This window comes from Macrosteles quadrilineatus, unplaced genomic scaffold (genome assembly GCF_028750875.1).
Source record: "Macrosteles quadrilineatus isolate MER2022 unplaced genomic scaffold, UCM_ALF_1.0 Scaffold_9__3_contigs__length_116548681, whole genome shotgun sequence".
In the NCBI taxonomy this organism is placed as follows: Eukaryota; Metazoa; Arthropoda; class Insecta; order Hemiptera; family Cicadellidae; genus Macrosteles; species Macrosteles quadrilineatus.
In genome coordinates this window covers 30,880,801-30,902,861 of record NW_026542602.1, presented here as the reverse complement: position 1 = coordinate 30,902,861, position 22,061 = coordinate 30,880,801, and the positions used below count along the sequence as shown (strand labels likewise).

The following is a 22,061-nucleotide window of genomic DNA, read 5'->3' as shown; positions in this document are numbered from 1 at the left end:
AAGTCGAGGTTTAGAACCAGCGTCGGTCAATATAGGTCGGGATTAGACATCATTAAAACACAATTAAAGTAGCATATGCTACAATACTTTACAGTACAGTGTTTACATTGTACAGTAGAACCTAAATTATCCGGCATAAAAAAGGGGAGGGATCTTGAATATTGCGCAATCATGAAAATGGCATTGACCTTGATACAGGTTAAAAACTGTAAGTTTAAAATCAAAGCTTGTTTTAACCCTCCTAAAACCTAGCGAAACACTGTATTGCGTAGTCAAAAACCTTGTAAAGAACAAAACAAAACAGTAGTAGAAAGTTTTGTATGCTACTGCTCGTGATAGGCCGGTAGGCTACTTAACTGATTTATCACAACAGAGGAATGTCAATAATAATCATTAACTGTAGCATTGGTGTTACTAGTTGACAAAAATCGTATTGAAAACAATACATTAAGTCATTATAAAAGTGTATAATCATAGCCAATTTAAAGATAATAAAACACTCGAAAAAGGAATGTTAAAATAAGGATGTTGCTATTCTTTCTCTTTGGTTTTGTTTTTATATTCTTTTTAGGTTTCTCTTTATCCAAAAATTGTACAATTCACCATAGTTACTTAGCCCAATCACAGCTTACTAAACATTACGTCGTCATCAGTCCTCAGTGAATAATATCAGTTCTCGTTCTCAGTTGCAACATAGCGCGCGCAGCGACAGCAGACGGAGATGTGTAAAACGGAGCAGACGAATGTTAGCGCAAGCGATGACGTCACCTTTCCATTTCATTTGATAAAGAAACAGATTTTTCAAAAACAATAATGGGGTGGGGGATTTGTTATATCGAGGGAAAGACGTAGACAATTCGTTATGCAGAGGTTAAATTCGCAATGTAGAGGTTCTGATAATGATAAATTCGCTATATTGAGGTGTCTTATTTTAGCCGAAATCACTAAAAATTCGTTAAATCAAGGTCGTTGTTATGGTTTGTTCGTTATGTAGAGGTAAAATATACATTGTGTCTTATGGAGAGTTCTAGGGGATTTAAAAAAATTCGTTATATCAAGGAATTCGTTGTATCGAGGTTCGTTATATCAAGGTTAGACTGTAAATACAAAAAATAAAAATAAATAGGCCTAAGTCTAACAACAAAGATAATTTAAATAAATAAGTTAAAATAAGCTGGCCTACTTTAAATTCTGCTAATGGCAGGTTCGTATAGAAAGACTTTTAGTTACCAAATTTAAGGATAGGTAAAATACAAGACCTGGCGTACTCCTAAGGGAGATTCATTTTTTACCATCAAATTGCTCACATAAAAAAATGGATTAGCCTAAATCAGTTGTAGAGGCCAATCAAAACAGGTAAGATTGAACAAAGGGGGGGGGGACTATAATGAGTTGTGAAGTTAGGTGTTGACTTACTGATTCTAACTTGCGTTTCTTTGAAGAAGCTTCTGTGACAGCATCTAAGAAGTCATCATCATCATCATCACTTTGAACTTTAGACTCACAGTCTGACTCTTCCTCTTCGTCATTTTCTAAAATTTCTTCTTCTTCAAAAACATTTTTAGCCTGAATGCATACAAAAATATATGATTTCTTCACTATTTTTTCAATAACATAAAACACATATTTCATAATAAACTTGCTAAGTTAACTTGTAACTCTTAAACCTAGTGTTGATCATGCTATTTAAAAAAGCTTAACATTGCTTGTGAAAAGAGTGAAAAATAGCCATACAGTGACCACTTGGTATGGCTTATCAAGCTTTTAGAGAAATTCTTTCTGGATAGTTCTGAAAAAGCTAGATAACTAAGTCCTGTCTTAAAGTAGGCCTAGCTGTTATTGAGGAAACAATTATTAATATATAGGCTATAGAGTCAAGAGGACTACAAGAATCAATATCAGCATCAGGTTATTTTTTACATTTGATTGTACTGGTACTAACTTTTTAGTTTGCCCAACGCCTAGAAACACTTTATTAAACCAGATTGATGTTCACCCCTTAATACTTTTATCTGATTGGCGACCATACGAAGGTAGGTATTTTAAGCCAAGTATGAATGAAGATGAGTGGCACGATCTTGTACCTAGTCTTGTTAGTGAAGTTCGACATTTCCCTTAGACAGGACTGTTAAGGAAAATTACTTAATTATTAGCCAATACAACCAATGGCAGCAACTTAGGGACCTACAGTTTATAACTTAATGGAATCTGAACAACATTTTTGCCTTGAAATGAACAAATTGGTCTAATTGAGATCAGGATAGTACTGCGGAAAGTCGTAGTACTCACTAGTGGACCAAATATTTCAGTTGACGGGTATTTTTTTATTCTATTTTGATGCTGATAACCAGCTATTAACTTAAGGCTAATTTAACTTAATCATGACTAGCACTAACCTTATCTCAACCACCAAATGGGGATGGTTTGGTAAAAACTGCTTTAACTGGGTCCGGCGCGCTTAATAATTCAACCTTGAAGGGTTCTATTTTAAGGTTAAGTCTAAGTTATTGGTTTTTCTTTTACATTTTAGTGGAACATATTAGTGTTGGGACATTGAACCAGTAACGATATTTGTACCTATCGATAAATATTGGAGAAAAACATTGATAGTAAAACAAAATGATACCTTGTAAAAAATAAATATCAGAGTATAAATATAACTTACTAATTTGCCGTATACGCTACTAACACAAATTATTGTCCGGTGTAAAATATCAATAGTAGGCCTTGGTGGTCATACCAATATCGGAGTGAAATATCGATACCAAAAATATATCGGAAGACAACTATCGATGGCAAAAACATCGACTATCGGCTTCAAAACATCAATATTTTCGATATATTGACTATCGATAGGCTACCCAACACTAGAACAAATCATACACCTAAAACTTACTCACCTTTTTATTCTGCTTCATACTGTGTGTAAACGTAGATTTTGGTGCCATGTGAATTATCGATGTTAAAAATATTCTACTCCATGCAGGCCTACTATAGATAATAGTTAAAGCTAGATGGGTGTAAAACTTAGGTTAACCTATAGGTTAGGTATGTTTTTACTTAGGTACTGAACTGCAGAACTAAGTTAATTACAACTGTAAAATGGTCACTAAAGGCCGTCAAGTTCAAACCAATTATTAGTAGTCAGGCACATTTAACACCTCATGAGATGTGATATTTATAACGATCCATATTACACTTAAATACTAAAAAGTATATTGTCACATGGGATGAAAGGTAGGACTACGACGACTACGCCTGTTGTGTTTTGTATTTCGTATTTGTATTGTAATGTTTTGTTGGTTATGTTATGGTTAGTTTTTTTTATTTGCTGTCACGGTTCGTTGCGGATGCGAGCGAGTTGCAGAAAACAAAACAAATCTAAGGCAAACGTAGATGCATGAAGAATGCAGCTTTAATTCACCATGCATGAGGTCGCTGATCATCTAGGGAGGTAATTAAATTAATTTTTAAGTCCATTGTCCAATGAGTTCAAGCTTAGATTAAACCATAGATAAAGAATACACTTTGTGTTTGGTTAGTCTATTGTGTAATTAAAGCTGATTAAAACAACAAAATAAAAAGCTCACTGAACACATACTGTACAAGATGCTGATTTTAAATTATCAAACTCGGGTCGCTGTCAAGGCGCCACCACGTCAAACCGCCACCTCGGTGTTTTGGTCAGAGTCGTCAAAGCGCCACCACAAAAAAACAGAGGTGGCGGGTTGTGTTCTTTTAGCAATATAATACCATAGAATAACTAGCCCAAGTAGACTACCCGTCCCATTTTAAATTTTGAAGCTTGTTTTTCCTGTCTAGTTCATGTCCGGTGACGCTGATCACTAGTGTAGACGAAATCTTTTCCTATTAGATGGACATTCTCTTTCAAAAGTATTAGGATGTTCAATGCGCATTGACTAAAGACTGTAAGAACGCCCAGGTCAAGTTTGCTCCAAAATTTTCAAAGGAAAAGAGTGATTAGAATTTCCTAAGTTAGCTAATTAGCCCAGGTTTGGAAAAAAGTATAAGTTAAGTTCATAATTACCCATATTTCTTTAATTTATGGAAACATAAACCATCAACTCATAAGTAGTAAAATAGGAACTTATAGGCCACAAAATATTACAGGGAAAGGGATTCATTTTCTCCCCAGTCTTATACATGAAGGAGGCGGTCTTGTGCAGAGCTTCTTCATTCCAAAATTCATAACAGGTGATATGTTCAACATATCAAATATCAAGCATAATTCGAAATCGCTAGTGAAAGAGAAACACTTCACAGTTCACGACACTGACCGCACTGGATGATGGGGGTAGGCAGAGTCCCGACCCGAGTTACGAATGGCGAAGGGAGGGACGAGGGAATATTTATCAGTAACGGCTCATCCAATCTGTTCCACAGAGCGACATTTAACGCAAATGTAACAGTTGCAGCTAAAAAAAAATGGATTTATTACTGCGGTGAGACGGTCGTGCTGCTGCATTCATTTGTACGAATGAGATTTTATAGGTCTATGATTTCGTCTGGATTCAAAACCAAAAGCCTCGGAAACCCAAATGTCAATCAAAACGTCAAAAGTTAAGTGACTGTGAACCTTTCCTCTAGGCTAACTACCTCGTCACTAGTAAACAAACCTTATCTCGTACTACTCGTACTTTGAATGATAAAAGTTGTTCGATCGTGAGTCACGATTCGTGAGCTCTATATCCTGTTTTCCAGCTCCCAACACGGATTTTTTTAAGGCTAATAAGATATTTCCTTCTAAAAATGGATTATTCTAGTGATATTTGTTATCCTATATTAGATGTTGGCAGTGTTATGCAGTGGAAATGTAATGGAAACTGTTGGATTGATAAATATGGTGTCAGTGATTTGTGTGATAACACCAAATTTGTTAGTGTAGGTCAATTGCTAGATGTTAGAGAAAAAACAACTGTATTTCCTGAATACAAACTAAAGCAATGCCTAGTGCCAAAGACTGTATTTTGTCACGATTTCAAAGGGGGCTACCTTGAAGACAAGTAAGTTCTAGCTGTGTTAGTTTTGTTTGTTTTCTAATAGCCTACATAAATTATAATTCAAGGTCCTTATTAGATTAAATCGGCAATTAGGGCCCAATTAGTATTTCTACATTGGGATATGATCGTCATTTTTCGGTGTCTACTTATAGTTTTTTTCTCGCAGAATCCAAAAATCAAATCAGTTTTTGTCGGAGAGATTCATAAGAGGCTGTAAAACGAAGGTTAAAATTACGAATCTAAGGTTCCGTTTGGAATGTTTCCAACGATTCATTGCATTCGAACAAATTCATTTGAAATAATCCGTTTGTTTTTCTGCGAACACGGCTGTAAGTTAATAATAACATCCCTGTTAATCCTGTTCCAACACGATATTTTACAGGCATCGTTGTTATTGATTCCTCCAGTCATTCCAATGTCCTGCCTGCATTAAATGGTCAATTTAGAGTCGCCTTAGGTTATGAGCAGTGCAATTTTTGTATAAATTAATTGTGTTAAAATCTTACCGTACTTTTATTGATTTCCCATAACGATATTAACTTATATAAAATAAAATAATTATTGTCATTGGCCATTTCGAATGCACATTTGGAATGCAGAATAACCATTCGAAAATATTTTCGAATGGCAAAAAAAAATCGAAATGTTTGAATGGTACATCTTGCAATCGCGCATCACTAGTTTTAAAACTAACAGCTCTTATTTAGGCATGTGGGGAAGGTAAGTCGGATTTTATGCAGTTTCGTGACTGTATTAAAAGTGTTTTGAAGTTAGGTTAGATTAGGAAGGTAAAGTTAAGGTTAGGGTCAATCCATCTGAAGTGATCCAATATAAAAATACTTGGTTGCTCGACCATTTTGTATTTTCATACTTTTTTATATGTTATTACCCTTATAATTATGACCTCAAAACAGTTTTTAAAATGTTTTGATCTAGTTCCGTTTAGAAGTTGCGGCCATTTTTGTCAGGCCGCGCACGGCGGTTTTGGGCTTTGCAGGCATCAGCGATAAATTAAATATCTTTTTACAGAATAGAGCTACAACAATGAGACTTGTACCATTATTTTCAGTGAAGTCCCCTCTATATATAAGGTCCTTTAAACATTTTCTCTAAAACAATCAGTAATGCCTTAAAATATTCATCTTATTTTGAAAATACTTTTCAACAATGTGCTCTTTTTAAAGCATAGTTTTACAAAGAAGGAATAAAGTACCATAGCTAATGATTTTTATCCTGTAAGGTATGGTTAAATACTTGCATATGTCAGAATATTAAGTCTGAATTCAGTCTCCTTAACTTTTTATAAGGTACTAAAAATTTAAATTTTCCAATTTTTCAAAAGTTTGAAGTGCAATATTTCTGGTGGGGCAAACTATAAAAATCCAATTTTTACATAAGTGATGTGCCTATATAGTAGGAACATACAGCAAAAATTTGAATGTTGGTATTTGATCCTAAGCCGAGTTATACAATTTTGAATTTAAAGGAAATTTCAACTTTTGCGCCAGCTTAATCACCAGATTTAAGTGGTATAGAAAATCTATACACAATATAATAACAATGTGATAGTAAACTTGTTACATAATTAAAAGCTAGAACATGTCCAGAAAAAATTATCAAGAACCAAAGTGGTTATAAATGGAAATAAAATATAAAAACAAAAGCGTTCGGTTCTATCTTAAGGATTTACAGTCAACGGTTCTATGTAACTTAAATGGACTGGATTTACTTAGCACTCAAGAAGACTCATCCAGAGTGTCAGTGTCATAGCCTACATATGATACATTACAAAAACTTTGGCAGATCAAAATTTTGTGAGCTGCGGCCTAAGTGGTGCATTAACTCCTCAATAACTGATAAATTATCTAAGAATAAAGAAAACTTTGTTATATCATGCTTGAATGACAAGAAAAAACTGGCACTTTGTTAATTTAGTTTTTAACCCTTCCAGGGCTAAATTAAATGAAGGGCTGGAGCTTAATTATTTTTTGCCAAAAATGAAAAACTAAAGTGGTTGTGTTTTGTATTTATTTCACTTGAAATAATTCATGGATCATAAAAAGATTTTCCTTAGGGCTGAACTAATTTTTGTACAAAAGTTATGAAGAAAATAAAATTTGATTTGACGGATATATCCGTCTTTGGCCCACAAAAAACATAAGGTGGACGGATATATCCGTCTGCCGCCCTCAGTGATAATCACAAAATATGAACACTGCCAATAATCTTGAGTATTCTTGTGGGCGGTAGACGGATATATCCGTCAACCTTAGGCTATTCCTTCCCTTGTTTTATTTTTATCCATAAAAATGTATCTATCATTCTGAAGTAAATCTAAACCACTCAGTTTTGCTCCCATGTCCTCAATCCCATTCCCCGCCAAGACTTCCACTACGTAAAGACTGTTCTTCAGGTGCATCATATCCATCACATTCAATACTATTATTTTCCCTGCCAAGTATAAAACCCCTCTCAGACATACTTTTATTAAGCATCTCAATAACATCTTCAATTTTCAGATTGTTTGCATTAGTAACTTTAGCTCAATAACATAAAAATAAACTACAAAACACAAAATGTAATCATCACTCACTTACAACCATGTGTGAAGTGACAGCAGTATTTACTTAGGCACACTCTATGGTGCAAAATAGCCGAAACAGCTGCGGCAATTGTTATTGCCAACCACAAAAACAAAATAACCCATTTATAATGCAGTGTAATGTTTATTACCGTATTATAAACATTGTGTATCAATTCGCTTTTTGGACGGATATATCCGTCTTTATCCCAGAAAAGAAATTTCTCGGGACGGATATATCCGTCCATAGCCCTGGAAGGGTTAAGATTGAATATAGGAACATTCAGGGCCTAAGTCAATTACAATTTAAAATATTAAGGTTTTAAGTTACTTCACCGAGCGGAGGTTTACGAAAACCTGTTAACTAATGTAGGCCATAGTTTAAGATATTATTAAAAAAACAAAATAAAGCTCATTTTCTGCTCTTTGAGACTTAGTAATTGTTAGTTCAATGAAATAGTGGAATCATAAGGTTTTTATTTCTTTAGAATTTAATAACTCTGGGGTTTCCGTTTTCCCTTGCAGAGGTTCCCAAAATAGTTTATACCTCCTGAACCGTTTGAGGTATTTTGAAAAATCAAAAATCAAAAGAAAGCTAATTTTTTCCTCTAAAATCCACTTGCCCCCAACATCAAGTAATATGCAGTGTAGCCTAAATCTACAATAAGAGGAGGGGGGGGGGTGTACACTTACCCCAGATCAAGGGGGAAGTGCACACCGCAAACATCATTTTACAAAAAACTCTCAAAAACACAAAATTCATATTTTTAACAAAATAAAAAACCACATATACAAAACATTCTAAAGAATAACAATTTGATTTTTATAGCACCTACATGCCTTTTTTTAATCTGTGGTCAAAGTTGTACTACCGGTATGTGATTTGGATTGCGTACACTTACCGGTACCCCACTTAACCTTACCACGGTCTTAGACTAAAGCAAATCGTGGTATGTATTTTCAACATGCCAATAGGCTATGCAAGCATAGTTTTGTGACTATCTCAACAGAAACTGGTTGTTGTCTGTGGCCCTCAGAACTGTGTCGTTTATATCGTTGGCAAACCTTGCATTTTAAAAAGTTTGTCTGTAAAAGCAGGCTTAAACCAATCACTTTTTTGAGTACAGTAGGCTACCTCAGTTACAGTTCTTTATTTTAGTGCAATACCAAAATCAATTAGTACTATATCACAGCAGTCTTATTTTATTTTCACTGATAAGTCATGTTTTTCAGATTTTGTAATGGCTCCCCTGACATTCATACCTACCGCTTTTTCAATTGGTCTGTCATTGATATCTTCATTTACTTCAGTCACAAGCTTGTTACAATACCACCACATGGTTGGCTAGATGCGGGACACAAACATGGAGTACCAGTATTAGGTTGGTGTCCTAAAAAATGTAAATTTTAAAGATATTCCTAGGTTGATGAAAAAATTTATGAAAGTCAGCCAACAACTTATCATTGAAGCGGTAGATTTCTTTTAAACCTTTTAAAAATATTTTACATCTACTTAGATAAACTTTTGAGGGTATCTATACTGTAACACACAGGCCATAACCAAGAGGAAAAATGAAATATTCTTGGTTTATGCTTCCCCTGTCTTTATATCTTAAGATTTGTCCATTCCAGTATTTCTTTAGACTTTTATCAATTAGAATTCATTGATTACATCTCAAATCTGTATCTTCTTTTACTTTTTGAGTTTTCTTTTGAAAAAATCTAGTAATATACTATATTTGTTTTTACTACGAATTCATCAGGCCTTTTCATTTATTAAGCCTCTAGTAAAAGTTATTCTTGGTCCTTTTTAATCTCGCACTTCTCTCAGATTAATACATGTTCATTTTTACAGGTACCTTGATTACAGAATGGGGTGAAGGAGAGAATATTTGGAATTACATTCTCTCAGACCCGGAAAAGACCTCATTGTTCTCTCAAAAGCTTGCTGAAATTTGTGCACATTTTAAGTTTGATGGATACTTATTGAATGTTGAAAATAAAGTTGCACAAGATTTGGTTGCGCCACTGGTCAATTTTGTAGGTTTATTGAAATCACATTTGGACCTTTATTGCAAGAGGAAAACTTGGCTTTTGTGGTATGATTCTGTCACTGTAGAGGGGAAGTTAGACTGGCAAAACAAACTATGCCCATTGAACAAGTGAGATACTTTCTATATCTAGGTAATTTCTTATACTTCTCATACTCTGTTGTGTTGTAATAAGTCATTCGATTAAAAATTGAACTATTAGTTTTTTTATTAGGTGCAAAAACCATACAAGGTTTGTCTGCACCGACATGTTGAATGAAAATATATACCTTTTAGTTAATTAAAAGCTTATAAAAGCTCAACCAACAATCAACACAGTTCTTTGTGTGTACTAAATGTTCCATTGAGAGTTACCATGCAAATTTCAATTTAAAAAAAACACTGATAGTTATTTTTTTCATTATCGTTCCATTATTTTATCTATTATTGCACATTATATTGATAAGACGGTAATTTTTATATAAATTTTGGTATCCTGATTTATCTACAGACCAAGACCTTCCCTCAAAATCCTACAAAAAAATCCTTGTTGTCTTGTGGCTTGGTTCCTTTCTCTAGCCACCTCTATCAAGCCTTTACGCCTAGACCTTCTCTCAAATTAGCTGCGACAAAAACCTGGGTTTTTCCTCCATAAGGATAACACGGGAATGGAATTTTAAAGGCCGCTGGGGCAGAGCCCCAAGGGAATTTACCTTGTTTCTCTTTTGATGGCTCATATACAGACCAAGACCTTTCTTTAGATACCTCTACCAAGTTTCTACACCTAGCCGTGGTTCTCTCAAATTAGTTGTCACAAGAAAAAACATGCAGCGTATTAAATATATAGATTTTTTATAACTGTCATTTTTGTCATTTGAGGAACAAACAAAATTTTGTAGTACAGTAGAGTCCCGTTAGTCCGAAATGGTTGGGACCGGGCCCATTTCGGATTACCGAATTTTTCGGATTAAAGGGTTTTTTTTTAAATTTTTTTCGTCTTACTTCTTACTACTTTTTTTCGGGCGCAAACACGAGCCCGGGATTGTTTTTCACATTACTTAAGGCTAAACCTATTGGCTGCAGCATTATCACTTAGTAAAATCCATTTGTGATTTGGCGGAGGAGAATGTAAAATGTTACAGTAATAACAAAAATGGTGAAATATTTACTAAAATACTCTACAAAAACAGTCTATCTCGCCCGGCCGCTACAGAATACTTTGACGAGGTACAGCTAACTGTGTCAAAAGTTTAATAAAAAAAATTCAAAAACATTTCAAACAATTTCCACAAAACTTAAACAAATTTCCAAAAAATTTTCAAAAAAGATTTTTTTTTTTAATATATTTTTTTGTTTCGGATTAAGCGGACTTTTGGATTACCGAAGTTCGGATTATCGGGACTCCACTGTATTGACCAATCAATATTTTTATGCCCAGATTGATCAATTTATTATCTAGTTGTTTTTTCTTAGAAATATTATTCAGGTTTAAATTTTCCTCTCCTACATGAAAATTCAACAGGAAAGGGTAGTGATCAGATATCTTTATCTTGACCACAGCTGACTTTGGCCTGCTGTTGTTTCCTCTAATGTAGATATGGTCAATAAGATATCAAACCAGTTGTCCTAGTCTTACTTCCTCCCTAGTATACTGGTCAATACATGATTTCAAACCATTGGCTGCCATTAGTTTTATATTAATTCACATTCATACAAAATTTATCTTTTAAGTTAATATTATAATCTTCAAGTAAAATAACATATTTATTTTTAATAACTATTAATTGAGCGGAGCGAGCGAAGCGAGCGAAGCTCTTATACGTCGACTTTTATGCATTTCGTAATACGCAAACTCCTCCTAGACGGCTGAATCAATCGTTTTCAAATTTTGCATGGTGATAAAGACCATATCGGTGAGTGCCAACATCTATATGGCGTTAAAAAAGTCTCTCAGGAATCCGTAGAAAAATGAAATTGAAAATCACATTTTTTAACATTAGTCTTATGGGTTGCTAGGTAACCATGTTGGCTGAATTAAATAACAAGTAAAAAGTAAACAAAAGATTTGAAGTTTTAGCATGTGCTCATAATAAGCCAACTACCCACAGTATACTAGGAAATTACAAATACAGTACAAAAGGAAAAACATCACTTGTTAATATTGAGCAAAGATTATACTTAAGATTACTCGATACATTGTAGTCAAGGGTAGCAGTGCGAAGTCTAGGATCTGTTTATGACGAATACATTAAGGTATCTGCAATCCTAAAATGCTATGGGAAGGGAAGGAAACAGGTCCGTGACGTAGGAAGTAGTGAAGGAAGTAGTATAGGCAATCATAAAATGCTATGGGAATAGAGGGAAACAGGTCCGTGACGTAGGAAGTGATGAAGGAAGTAGTAAATGCGAGCAGTCCGGAGTGTGGGGACTGTTTATGACGATAAGATTAGGGTATCTGCAATCCTAAAATGCTATGGGAAGGGAGGAAAACAGGTCCGCGACGTAGGAAGTGGTGAAGGAAGTAGTCAAGGCGAGTAGTCCGGAGTGCGGGAACTGTTTATGACGATTAGAATAAGGTATCTGCAATCTTTAAGTGCAATAGGAAGGGAGGGAAACAGGTCCGCGACGTAGGAAGTGGTGAAGGAAGTAGTCAAGGCGAGCTGTCAGGAGCGTGGGAACTGTTTATGATGATTAGATAAGGGTATGGGCAATCCTAAAATGCTATGGGAAGGGAGGGAAACAGGTCCGTGACGTAAGAAGTGGTGAAGGAAGTAGTCAAGGCGAGCTGTCTGGAGCGTGGGAACTGTTTATGATGATTAGATTAAGGTATTTGCAATCCTAAAATGCTATGGAAAGGGAGGAAAATAGGTCCGCGACGTAGGAAGTGGTGAAGGAAGTAGTCTAGGCGAGTTGTCCGGTGTGTTGGAAATGTTTATGACAATTAGATTAAGGTATCAGCAAACCTAAAATGCTACGGGAAGGGAGGAAAACAGGTCCGCGACGTAGGAAGTGATGAAGGAAGTAGTCAAGGTGAGCTGTCCGGAGTGTGGGGACTGTTTATGACGATTAGATTAAGGTATTTGCAATTCTAAAATGCTATGGAAAGGGAGGAAAATAGGTCCGCGACGTAGGAAGTGGTGAAGAAAGTAGTCTAGGCGAGTTGTCCGGAGTGTTTGAAATGTTTATGACAATTAGATTATGGTATCAGCAAACCTAAAATGCTACGGGAAGGGAGGAAAACAGGTCCGCGACGTAGGAAGTGATGAAGGAAGTAGTCAAGGTGAGCTGTCCGGAGTGTGGGAACTGTTTATGACGATTAGATTAAGGTATTTGCAATCCTAAAATGCTATGGAAAGGGAGGAAAACAGGTCCGCGACGTAGGAAGTGGTGAAGGAAGTAGTCAAGGCGAGTAGTCCGGAGTGTGGGAACTGTTTATGACGATTAGATTAAGGTACCTGCAATCTTTAAATGCAATGGAATGGAGGGAAACAGATCCATGACGTAGGATATTGTGTAGGATGTAGATGTGTGGATTTATGTATCTCCAATACTACGGTGCTTTCAGAGTGAACTAATGATTTTCCCCGAGCAAAGCTCAGTCCCCAGGTACTATAATCAAATGACGACACTAGCTTGAGGTTCGTGACGTATGAAGAGGTTAAGTGAAACACACCCACATGAGGGTGTAGTAAAGGTGAACAGTCTGGAGTATGGAAACTGTTTATGACGATTAGATTAAGGTCACAACATTCCTAAAATGCTACGGAAAGGGAGGGAAACAGGTCCGCGATGTGGGAAGTGGCGAAGGAAGTAGTAAAGGCGAGCTGTTCGGAGTGTGGGATCTGTTTATGACAATTAGATTCAGGTATCTGCAATCTTAAAATGCTATGGGAAGAGAGGGAAACAGATCCGCGACGTAGGAACAGGTGAAAGAAGTAGTAAGGTGAGCAGTGTGGAGTTTGGGAACTGGAAACCGTTTGTAGCAGTTTTAATGTATCTGCAATGCTGAAATGCTATGAGAAGGAATGGAAGCATGCCCAAGACATAGGAAATTGTGAAAGAAGTAGTAAAGTCTAGCAGTACGGACAGTGGGGATGTTTGTTGCAATTAGATTAACGTATCTAAAATACTAAAATGCTATGGAAAGCGATGAATACAGGTCCACGACGTAAGTGGTGAAGGAAGTAGTAAAGGCTGGCAGTGCAGAGTGGGGGAACCGTTTGAGCAGATGGATAAATGAATTTGTAATACTTAAATGCTATGAGAAAGGAAGGAAACAGGCCAATGACGTAGTAAATGGTGAAGGAAGTAGTAAGGCTAACAGCGCAGAGTGTGGGAACTGTCTTTGGCAATTAAAGTAATGTATCTGCAATCCTAAAATGCTATGGGAAGAGAGGGAAACAGGTCCACGACGTAGGGTGTGGTGAAGGAAGTAGTAAAGGTGAGCAGTGTTGAGTTTGGGAATGGATTAATGTATCTGCAATGCTAAAATGCTACGGGAAGAGACTGTAGACTGTAATATGTTAAAATGATTACGAAGCACAAATCGATACATATTTTCGATACATGCAATCGTTTACAATCGAAATTTACAACTGAGTTGACAACAGCTGATTTTTACTCCATAGAGGCTAAAAACGATTTTTACTCCCTAAATATTAAAAATGCTACTTTAGACCCGCAGCGCATGCATGAAAAAATACTGTTTTTACTGCAGTAAGACAAAAACAATATAATATGAACCCTTGATGACTCCGCTCAATTTTGTGGATTCCTCTGCGAACGCCACCTAGTACTTCATTTAATTCATTTATTAAAACTTTCTCATCCTTATATACAATACGTGAAGGCGATTTATACAAAACACTACTCCTCTGTGGACGGATTTTTACAAACGATGTGTCAAAATTAAGTATTTTTGTGTAGACTTTTACCAATTCCTGTAAAAAAAGTCCTCGGGCTTTGCCCCACAGGCCATCAAAACCCCAATGTATTTCTTATGAAGAAAAGATTTGTTTACTTATAAAGACGAATAATTTTTATTAATTACAGCTGTTCATAGTGAACACATGAGAGCGTTCCGTTTTCAGTTTCGATAACTGGAGTGGAGTGATTGATTACGCCTACATTATCTTTGAGTTGACTCTTTTAAGTCATCTGAAATTATGACTGTTATTCGTTTTGAAATAACGCCTGTAATACTTCATTCAATTGCTCGAATTCAAGCAACAGGTTCACTAGTTATTTTTAAATGGATGAATGAATGAAAATTACTCATTATTTTTAGGTGGTTTATAAACAGCTAACATGCAAAATAGACAATTTGAAAGTCAGAAACTTGGTCTCTTGTTGTAACAAAGTAAATATATTATATAAGTAAGTATATTAGTTGTACCCATTAACTTACTTCTCTGACTTGGGCGGAATATCATTGGCAGAACCATGATAAAATGGCAGCATGATAGGGAGTTTTTTTAAATTTCTGTTTCTCAGCCATTAGAAGTTTTTGTTGTTTTGTGAAAGGAAACGGTCCAATCCCTGGTCTTTTTACTATCAAATTACGACTTATTTAGATAGCAAATAGCATCTGGGTCTAGAAACGATCTTACTTGGAATCGAACCAGTGAACTTCAGATTTAAAAATAATCACTTTAACCATTTGGCTAACTAGGCATTCAATTCATTAATGTATTTCTTGATAATACCATTGTGCTATGTTTTTATAGTCAATACCCTTCCAATAAATTGGACAGTAGGTTAACAATATACCACGGGAGAGCTGTAAAATCATACATGTTTTTGTGACACATAATCTTCAAATTTCACTATTAAATACTTATTCAGAGGAAGTAATTTCTGGTTTTCAGACTGTTCTTTGACAAGTGCGATGGCATTTTCCTTAACTATGTGTGGACCCCCAGTGGCCTAGCAGACACACTGACAGAGGCTGGAAACAGGAAACTTGACGTTTATGTAGGAGTTGATGTCTGGGGACGAAACTGTTATTATGATGGAGGCTTTAATCTTGACAAGGTAACATAATAATAATAATAATAATCTCTTTATTGCTTTTTGACAATTGTACATTGTATAGCAAACGTCAGTCAATACAAAAAATGCAACAAATAAGATAAAATATAATATGTAGCTGTGTAAACTAAGGTCGGAAATTGGGTATGTATTTATTTATAAAATCTCAGGTATGCTATCTGGTTATGGTGGTGTGTACCTTATCTTTGATTCTTAAAGTTCTTGATTCTGTGATGTATCACTAGATAAAAATCACAGGGGGATGTCCAGAGATCTTAAGAGGCCAGTTCAGGAGTGAGTCATCATTCGGACCACCAGGCATTCAGCTACCAATCTCTCAGGCAGCAGTGGTAGCACATTGTCAAGCTCAGTCCTAACATCCAAGTGTTAATGGGGAGGTGTGTCATCCAATTGTAGAATGGAATTTGCAGAATCTTGTTTTAATTGCGGAAGAAACCACTTTGCCACCATGTCCAAGAAAATATTCGCATTTACCCTTTTTTTTCAATGAAGAAAAAAGGTGTGAACACTTTATTTATTTATTTATTTACTTTGTTGTAAGCGACAGCACAAAACACAGTAACTTTCATGTACGTGCTCAATGTAAGCGTGTGGGTTCTCTCAGCCCCATATTCTGACATTATGCCTGTTCACATTACTAGGAGGATCTTCATTAAACCTGGTTCTAAAGTGTCGTTGCACACTAAAAACAGATTGGTTAATGTGGTATCCCAAAAACAAAAAGCTTTCCGGTTTCAAATTCAGCCATTATTCAACACTTACAACAATTTACTTGACAAACAGCTGATATGCACCCAAACCAATGTAAATGACACTTAATGAGTATTTCTTTCCAATGGTACCAACTTAGATATTCTCAAAACAAATCAACCCAGTAATACTTAGTCTATAATAAAAATCAAGAACACCACTTGTAATAACCCTGTATAACCTTTTATTGGTGCCAACCATATTTAACCAAAATGCTATTAGTATCAAAACTGCTATTTTCAGGCCTTGGGTCTCCTTCGTAGTATGAACATGTCTGTAGCAATTTTTGCCCCAGGATGGACTTTTGAAGCCGCTTCTCCAGAACTATTCATTGAGAGGGAAACAAGCTTTTGGAACAAACTCTCACGTTTTTTGTTTGTCCATGGACCAGCGAATTTGCCATTTCACACAAACTTTTGTCAAGGAATAATTATGAATGTGAGTATGTTGAATGAGATATTTTAGTTCTACAGTATAAGCAGGCTTTGAACTGTGTGTAAAGCTGTGATTACACCTGAGTTTGCAACAAAACGTTTAAAACCTGAGTTTGTCGTTTTCAACAAAAGTGTTAAAGATATTAGAGATGGACGGGTCTCAAATTTTTGAGAAATTTGCTAGTATTAAAAATTTTGTTTCGTTCCTGCGAGATTGACTCTTTAAGACATTTATGAGACGAGATTATTAAAAAAAATTCATATATTTGATTATTACTACACTAAAACCTCGTTTTTTTTTTATTCATTTATGTGCAAAGTTTCTGTTTTAACCTAAAAGTCTCTTGTTTACAGTCTGACTGTGGTTAAAAATTCTACTGGAGGAACAGCTGTTAAATTACAATTCACATTTAACCCGCTATAAAGAAAGTTGGTCAGCATAACTGGATCATTGAAATGTACTCTGGAAATAAATTAAACATCAGGGTGACGAAGCACTGAAGACAATTACCTTTCTAATTACCATTCGCAGGCTCGCTAGATCATAAGCTTCAAAATGACACCTCAACCGTAAAAATTGGTTTATTAGGACAGCTGGAAAAGGGATGTAACAGGGAAACCCTTATTTATATAGAAGATTTAAGTCACATTTAGTTCTGATCTGTGTTTGTCGCCAGGGCAACACTCCATGGTTCCAACTGAGTGCACAGCAGTACCAACCCTCTTATCAGCCCTGTGGTACAACAGCTGGCTGTGTGTCTTTCTGTGAACAATCATGTTTGCAAGTGAGAGCTACGAGTCACAACCACTCAAAACTCTTTCATAGGTGTGTGGACAATTTATTTGAATTTAAGAACTATATTACATTCCTTTACAATTTTAAGAACAAGCGTAGGTGACAAGGTTCAAGATATCAAAAATGAGTTGCTTGACATATTAATGTAAAGAAGTGATGGACAAAAGTAGATAATGACCGACTATAATGGAGAGTAGGTTGGGCAAGCTAGATAGATAAAATCTGGTCAGACCTAGCAGGCAAGAAAATTTCAAATCATAAAAAAGCTACTGAAATTTCACAGAATCAATTCTGTTATCATCTAGCCTAACTACCAAACGAGAACCATAGCTGGCTGTATTGAAAAGTAATAAAGCTATACCGTAATATTAATAAACTAGCTGTGTGCCCGTTCTACGCACGGGGATCTTATAGTAGTCAGTTGAAACCTTCTTATATTAAGATTAAGAACAGCAGTTAGTTTGCATATTTGCAGATATGCTGGCAAAACTATTATTTATTTATTTATTTATTTAGATAACAATACTACATTACAGGCATAGAGCCCAATTACAATGCAGCATTAATCTTTAAGTCCATTATAGAAAGTCCATGCAGTCTTCTTGGTAGGTACACACAACATCACAATTTACATAATATTTAACTACTAAGACAAGATAACAACCAATAAATAATAATAATAACATTTCATAAAAACAATAAATAGACATATCAATAAATAAAGTAACGAAAACAAAACTCTCAGAGAACGGTTAAAAAAATATTATATAATAGTTTTATGTGCAGAAGCAACCAGTTGGGACGTATGCCAACACTAATCCGCAGGCCAGCTCGCCAAGTCCACCCCGCAAGCGCGCACCAAACGCGCCGGCCGACCAATACGGCACAGTGCCGTGTAAAAACACAACACAGTACAATCACTCAGTCAGCCAGCACCCCCAGCACACGCCCGCGGAATAAACTCAAAGAGTAGCCAAACAAATCAATATCAACACACGCCGAAACAGAGTTATACAGTTTTGTCATTACATTTACAGGCGAATTTGCTCCAAGATTTGTTCGAGAGTAGTGAGGGGAGAACAGGAAGCGACAACGAGAATTGTGCCGAGGCACATTAAACTGGACTTTGGACAACAAGGCCCCGCTATCCAGCTTACCGCTCACCAGATTATGCAGGCATACCAACACAGACACTCGCCGCCGCTTATCAAGGGAATCTAGTTCAAACAATGATAACAGCTCAGAATAGGGGACACTAGTAGTATAGTGGCCAAACTCTTTGTAATACAAAAACCTGAGAAATTTTGTCTGAACCTTTTCAATAGTATCAGACAGATAGCGCTGATGAGGGTTCCATACAACTGACCCAAACTCCAACTTTGATCTTACCAACGAGCAATACAGTAACCTTATTACACCAGTATTTCTCAAGAAATTACTCGACCTACGTATGAACCCCAGAATAGAAAAAGCGGATTTACAAATGGAAGTAATATGGTGAATGAAAGAGAGTTTTGAGTCAAAAGTGATTCCCAGATCCTTAATAATTGATTTGACAGAAACAATTCTACCTCTCATTGAATAATTGAAGACTATTTTATTCACTTCAGATTTTCTTGTAAAAGACATTACAAAACATTTATCTACATGAAATTTCAAGTGGTTATCGCTCCACGATAAAAGACGATCTATATCTTCCTGCACTTTCAAACAATCTGACACACAAGTAACTTTACGAAACATTTTCAAATCATCAGCATATAACAAATATTCACAGTTTCGGATGCAATCAGATATGTCGTTTATGAATATTGTGAACAGCAGTGGGCCTAAATTTGAACCCTGAGGTACCCCTGAATATGCACGGAATTCAGAAGATGAAAATCCGCCATAGCAAACATATTGAACTCTATCATGAAGATATGAAGAAAACAATTTAACAAGAGGACTAGAAAGTCCAAAATAATTTAGTTTTGAAAGCAGTGTCAAATGGTTGACCTTGTCAAATGCCTTTTCGAAATCTGTGTAAATTACGTCCACCTGATCTCCAGAATCCATTGCCGACAAACAATATTCAGAAAAATTAATCAAGTTGGACGTGATCGATCTACCAGGAAAGAAACCATGTTGGTGCGGGCTGATGAAACTCTTTACATGAACAAATAACCTAGAATGTATTATGGTCTCGAATACCTTGACAGGTGAGCTAAGAATTGCCACTGGCCGATAATTTTTTATTTCTGACTTCTGACCCTTTTTGAAAATAGGGACAACCTTAGCACGTTTCCAAAATGTAGGAAAGTAAGAGTTGTAAATAGAAAGATTAAAAATATACAACAAAGGAGCGACAAAGTGTTCCGCACATGCTTTGAAAATGTAAGGAGGAATACCATCTGGTCCTACAGAACGTTTTGGCTTTAATTTGCGAAGAGCTGATTGCACCTCAGAGCGAGTGATCCCTACGAGTGTCATGGTCGGGACCCCTGGCAACACCGGGGAGCGAAGCGCACGGCTGCACAACTCCGAGCCGTCCAACTGATAAGGATCATAAACAGAACTAAAATATTTAGCAAAGCTTTCCGCGATCTGCTCTCCCCCCTCCACCTCCTCACCATCTATACACATTGCAGCTGGTAAGTTAGATACATTTTTCAACTTATTAATTTCACTCCAAAATACCTTAGGATCAAAATTACATCTATTTTCAATACCATCAATATGATTTCTATAAGCAATTTTTATATCCTTCTTGATAGTTTTACGTAGTTCCTTGTACTCATTATAAAACTGTGGGATCTTATATTTATTATATTTTCGCAACAATTTCTCTTTCCTCTTTACTAAGGCAATTAAATCTTTACTAAACCATGGAGGAAATTTAGACTTAAACTTTTTTACCACAGGAACACATAAATCAATTACATTATTGATTTCTTTATAAAATAATTCCACAGCACTATCTACATTTTTCTCACTATAAAGCTGTAACCAAGATATATTTTTAAAGCCATTATACATTGAAAGAAAATCAGATCGTTTATAATTACGGAACCAACTATATGAATTAAAACCACACTTAGATGAATTGAATATTTTAAAAGTAACATGTAAAGGTGGGTGATGCTTATCGACATTCACTAACGCAGTCGCATCTTCAGTTACATCAACATTATCTATGTCAGATAAGACCAAATCCAGAGTTCTTCCATTCACATTCTTAATGTCATTGTGTAAACGTAAACAATAACTTTTCATAAAAAACAACAATTGCTTACAAATTTCACCACTTGTAGCTAGATCAAACATTTTCCCCATTATTGGTAAATTAAAATCTCCTAATATTAAAAGCTTTTCTTTTTTTATATTATACAAATCGATTTTTTCAAAATAGTTAATATAATCATTGAGAGAACTGTTAGGCTTAAAATAAACAACAGACACAATTAAAGATATGTTATTAGGGAATTCCAACTTCAGTCAAATATTTTCTCCCTCAGTTTCCAAAAAATGAAGCCTACGGGATTTGATGTGAGAAGCTACTCCAACTAACACCCCTCCACCCCTGGACATTCCAGTCCGCAATTGACATCTGTCCCTACTCCCTACGGTACACTTGGTACTGGTCGGGGAACAACTCTGCACTAAAAATGGAGTCATTAAGCCAAGTTTCTGTTATTGCAACAATATCCCAATTATACTCCAATATACCCAATCTAAACTGTGTGGTTTTTTATCTTAATCCTCGAACATTTTGGTAATAAACTTGAATTAAATTATTAATACATGCCATGCAATGAGTTAATTAGGTACTGATAAATAATTAATATAATAATAATAGAACTATAAATATCTAATAACAATAATAAACTGTAACGGGTCAAATGTGTAGGGGGTAAAATAACGGCTAAACCACGAAACTTAAACAGCTGAATGTAAGCTGTTGTTGTGCCCTAGTCGCGACGCTAAACTGACATCGCACCTAACCTCCAATTCCAAGACAGCAGACGACGTTGGTGTCAGTTTGGTTGTTTGGTTGTTCGACTGCGTCTGAGGGCGGGCTACGGGAGAGAATAAGAGCAGCTGATCCACTTTGTGAGCGAGGCAGCTATAAAGCATGTTAAAGCTATCATACGCCTGCCTTTGCTGACACGGGACTCAGCTGACTCTGTTTGTGCTGACCAATCAGGAAGCGTTTTAACTTTCGTCTCGATTCTGAGACGAAGGTGAGGGAAGAAGAAGAGTGGTGGAGGAGATTGTCATTCGTAATCCCGGCTTTTCGTAAGTTTGTTTCGTTTTTGGTTGGCTCTCGAAAATTCGTGCAAGTTTAAGTTCGTATCGTAAGCTCTGAAAGCTTAAGTTCGTACGTATTGTTTCGTAGTGAATATTTTGATATAATTT

General features: G+C 35.9%; 2 protein-coding genes across 2 annotated transcripts in view; one reads left to right on the top strand and one right to left on the bottom strand.

Moving 5' to 3' along the window:
* Positions 1–3,269, bottom strand: part of LOC129003863 (nucleolar protein 6-like) — a 29,254-nt gene extending 25,985 nt beyond the window's left edge. Inside the window, exons 1-2 of the mRNA XM_054432190.1 lie at positions 2,901–3,269; positions 1,417–1,566 (exon numbers count right to left, since the gene is read on the bottom strand). Of these exons, the coding sequence (XP_054288165.1) occupies positions 1,417–1,566; positions 2,901–2,948 (198 nt within the window). The 5' untranslated portion in view covers positions 2,949–3,269. The remainder of the gene's footprint in view (positions 1–1,416; positions 1,567–2,900) is intronic.
* A 1,372-nt stretch (positions 3,270–4,641) lies between these two features.
* LOC129003306 (cytosolic endo-beta-N-acetylglucosaminidase-like) lies at positions 4,642–18,884 on the top strand. Its single transcript, XM_054431598.1, has 7 exons — positions 4,642–5,024; positions 8,836–8,984; positions 9,458–9,764; positions 15,500–15,665; positions 16,677–16,871; positions 17,545–17,693; positions 18,701–18,884. Exons 1-7 carry the CDS (start codon positions 4,771–4,773, stop codon positions 18,882–18,884), a joined length of 1,404 nt encoding a protein of 467 aa, XP_054287573.1. The 5' UTR covers positions 4,642–4,770.
* The last annotated feature ends 3,177 nt before the right edge of the window (positions 18,885–22,061 follow it).

Bases quoted from the DNA above. Each gene is read 5' to 3' on its own strand.
- LOC129003306 (XM_054431598.1), top strand. From the start codon at position 4,771: ATGGATTATTCTAGTGATATTTGTTATCCTATATTAGATGTTGGCAGT. The intron at 9,765-15,499 runs GTGAGATACTTT...TCTGGTTTTCAG, and splicing joins AAACTATGCCCATTGAACAA to ACTGTTCTTTGACAAGTGCG. The intron at 16,872-17,544 runs GTGAGTATGTTG...GTTTGTCGCCAG, and splicing joins GTCAAGGAATAATTATGAAT to GGCAACACTCCATGGTTCCA.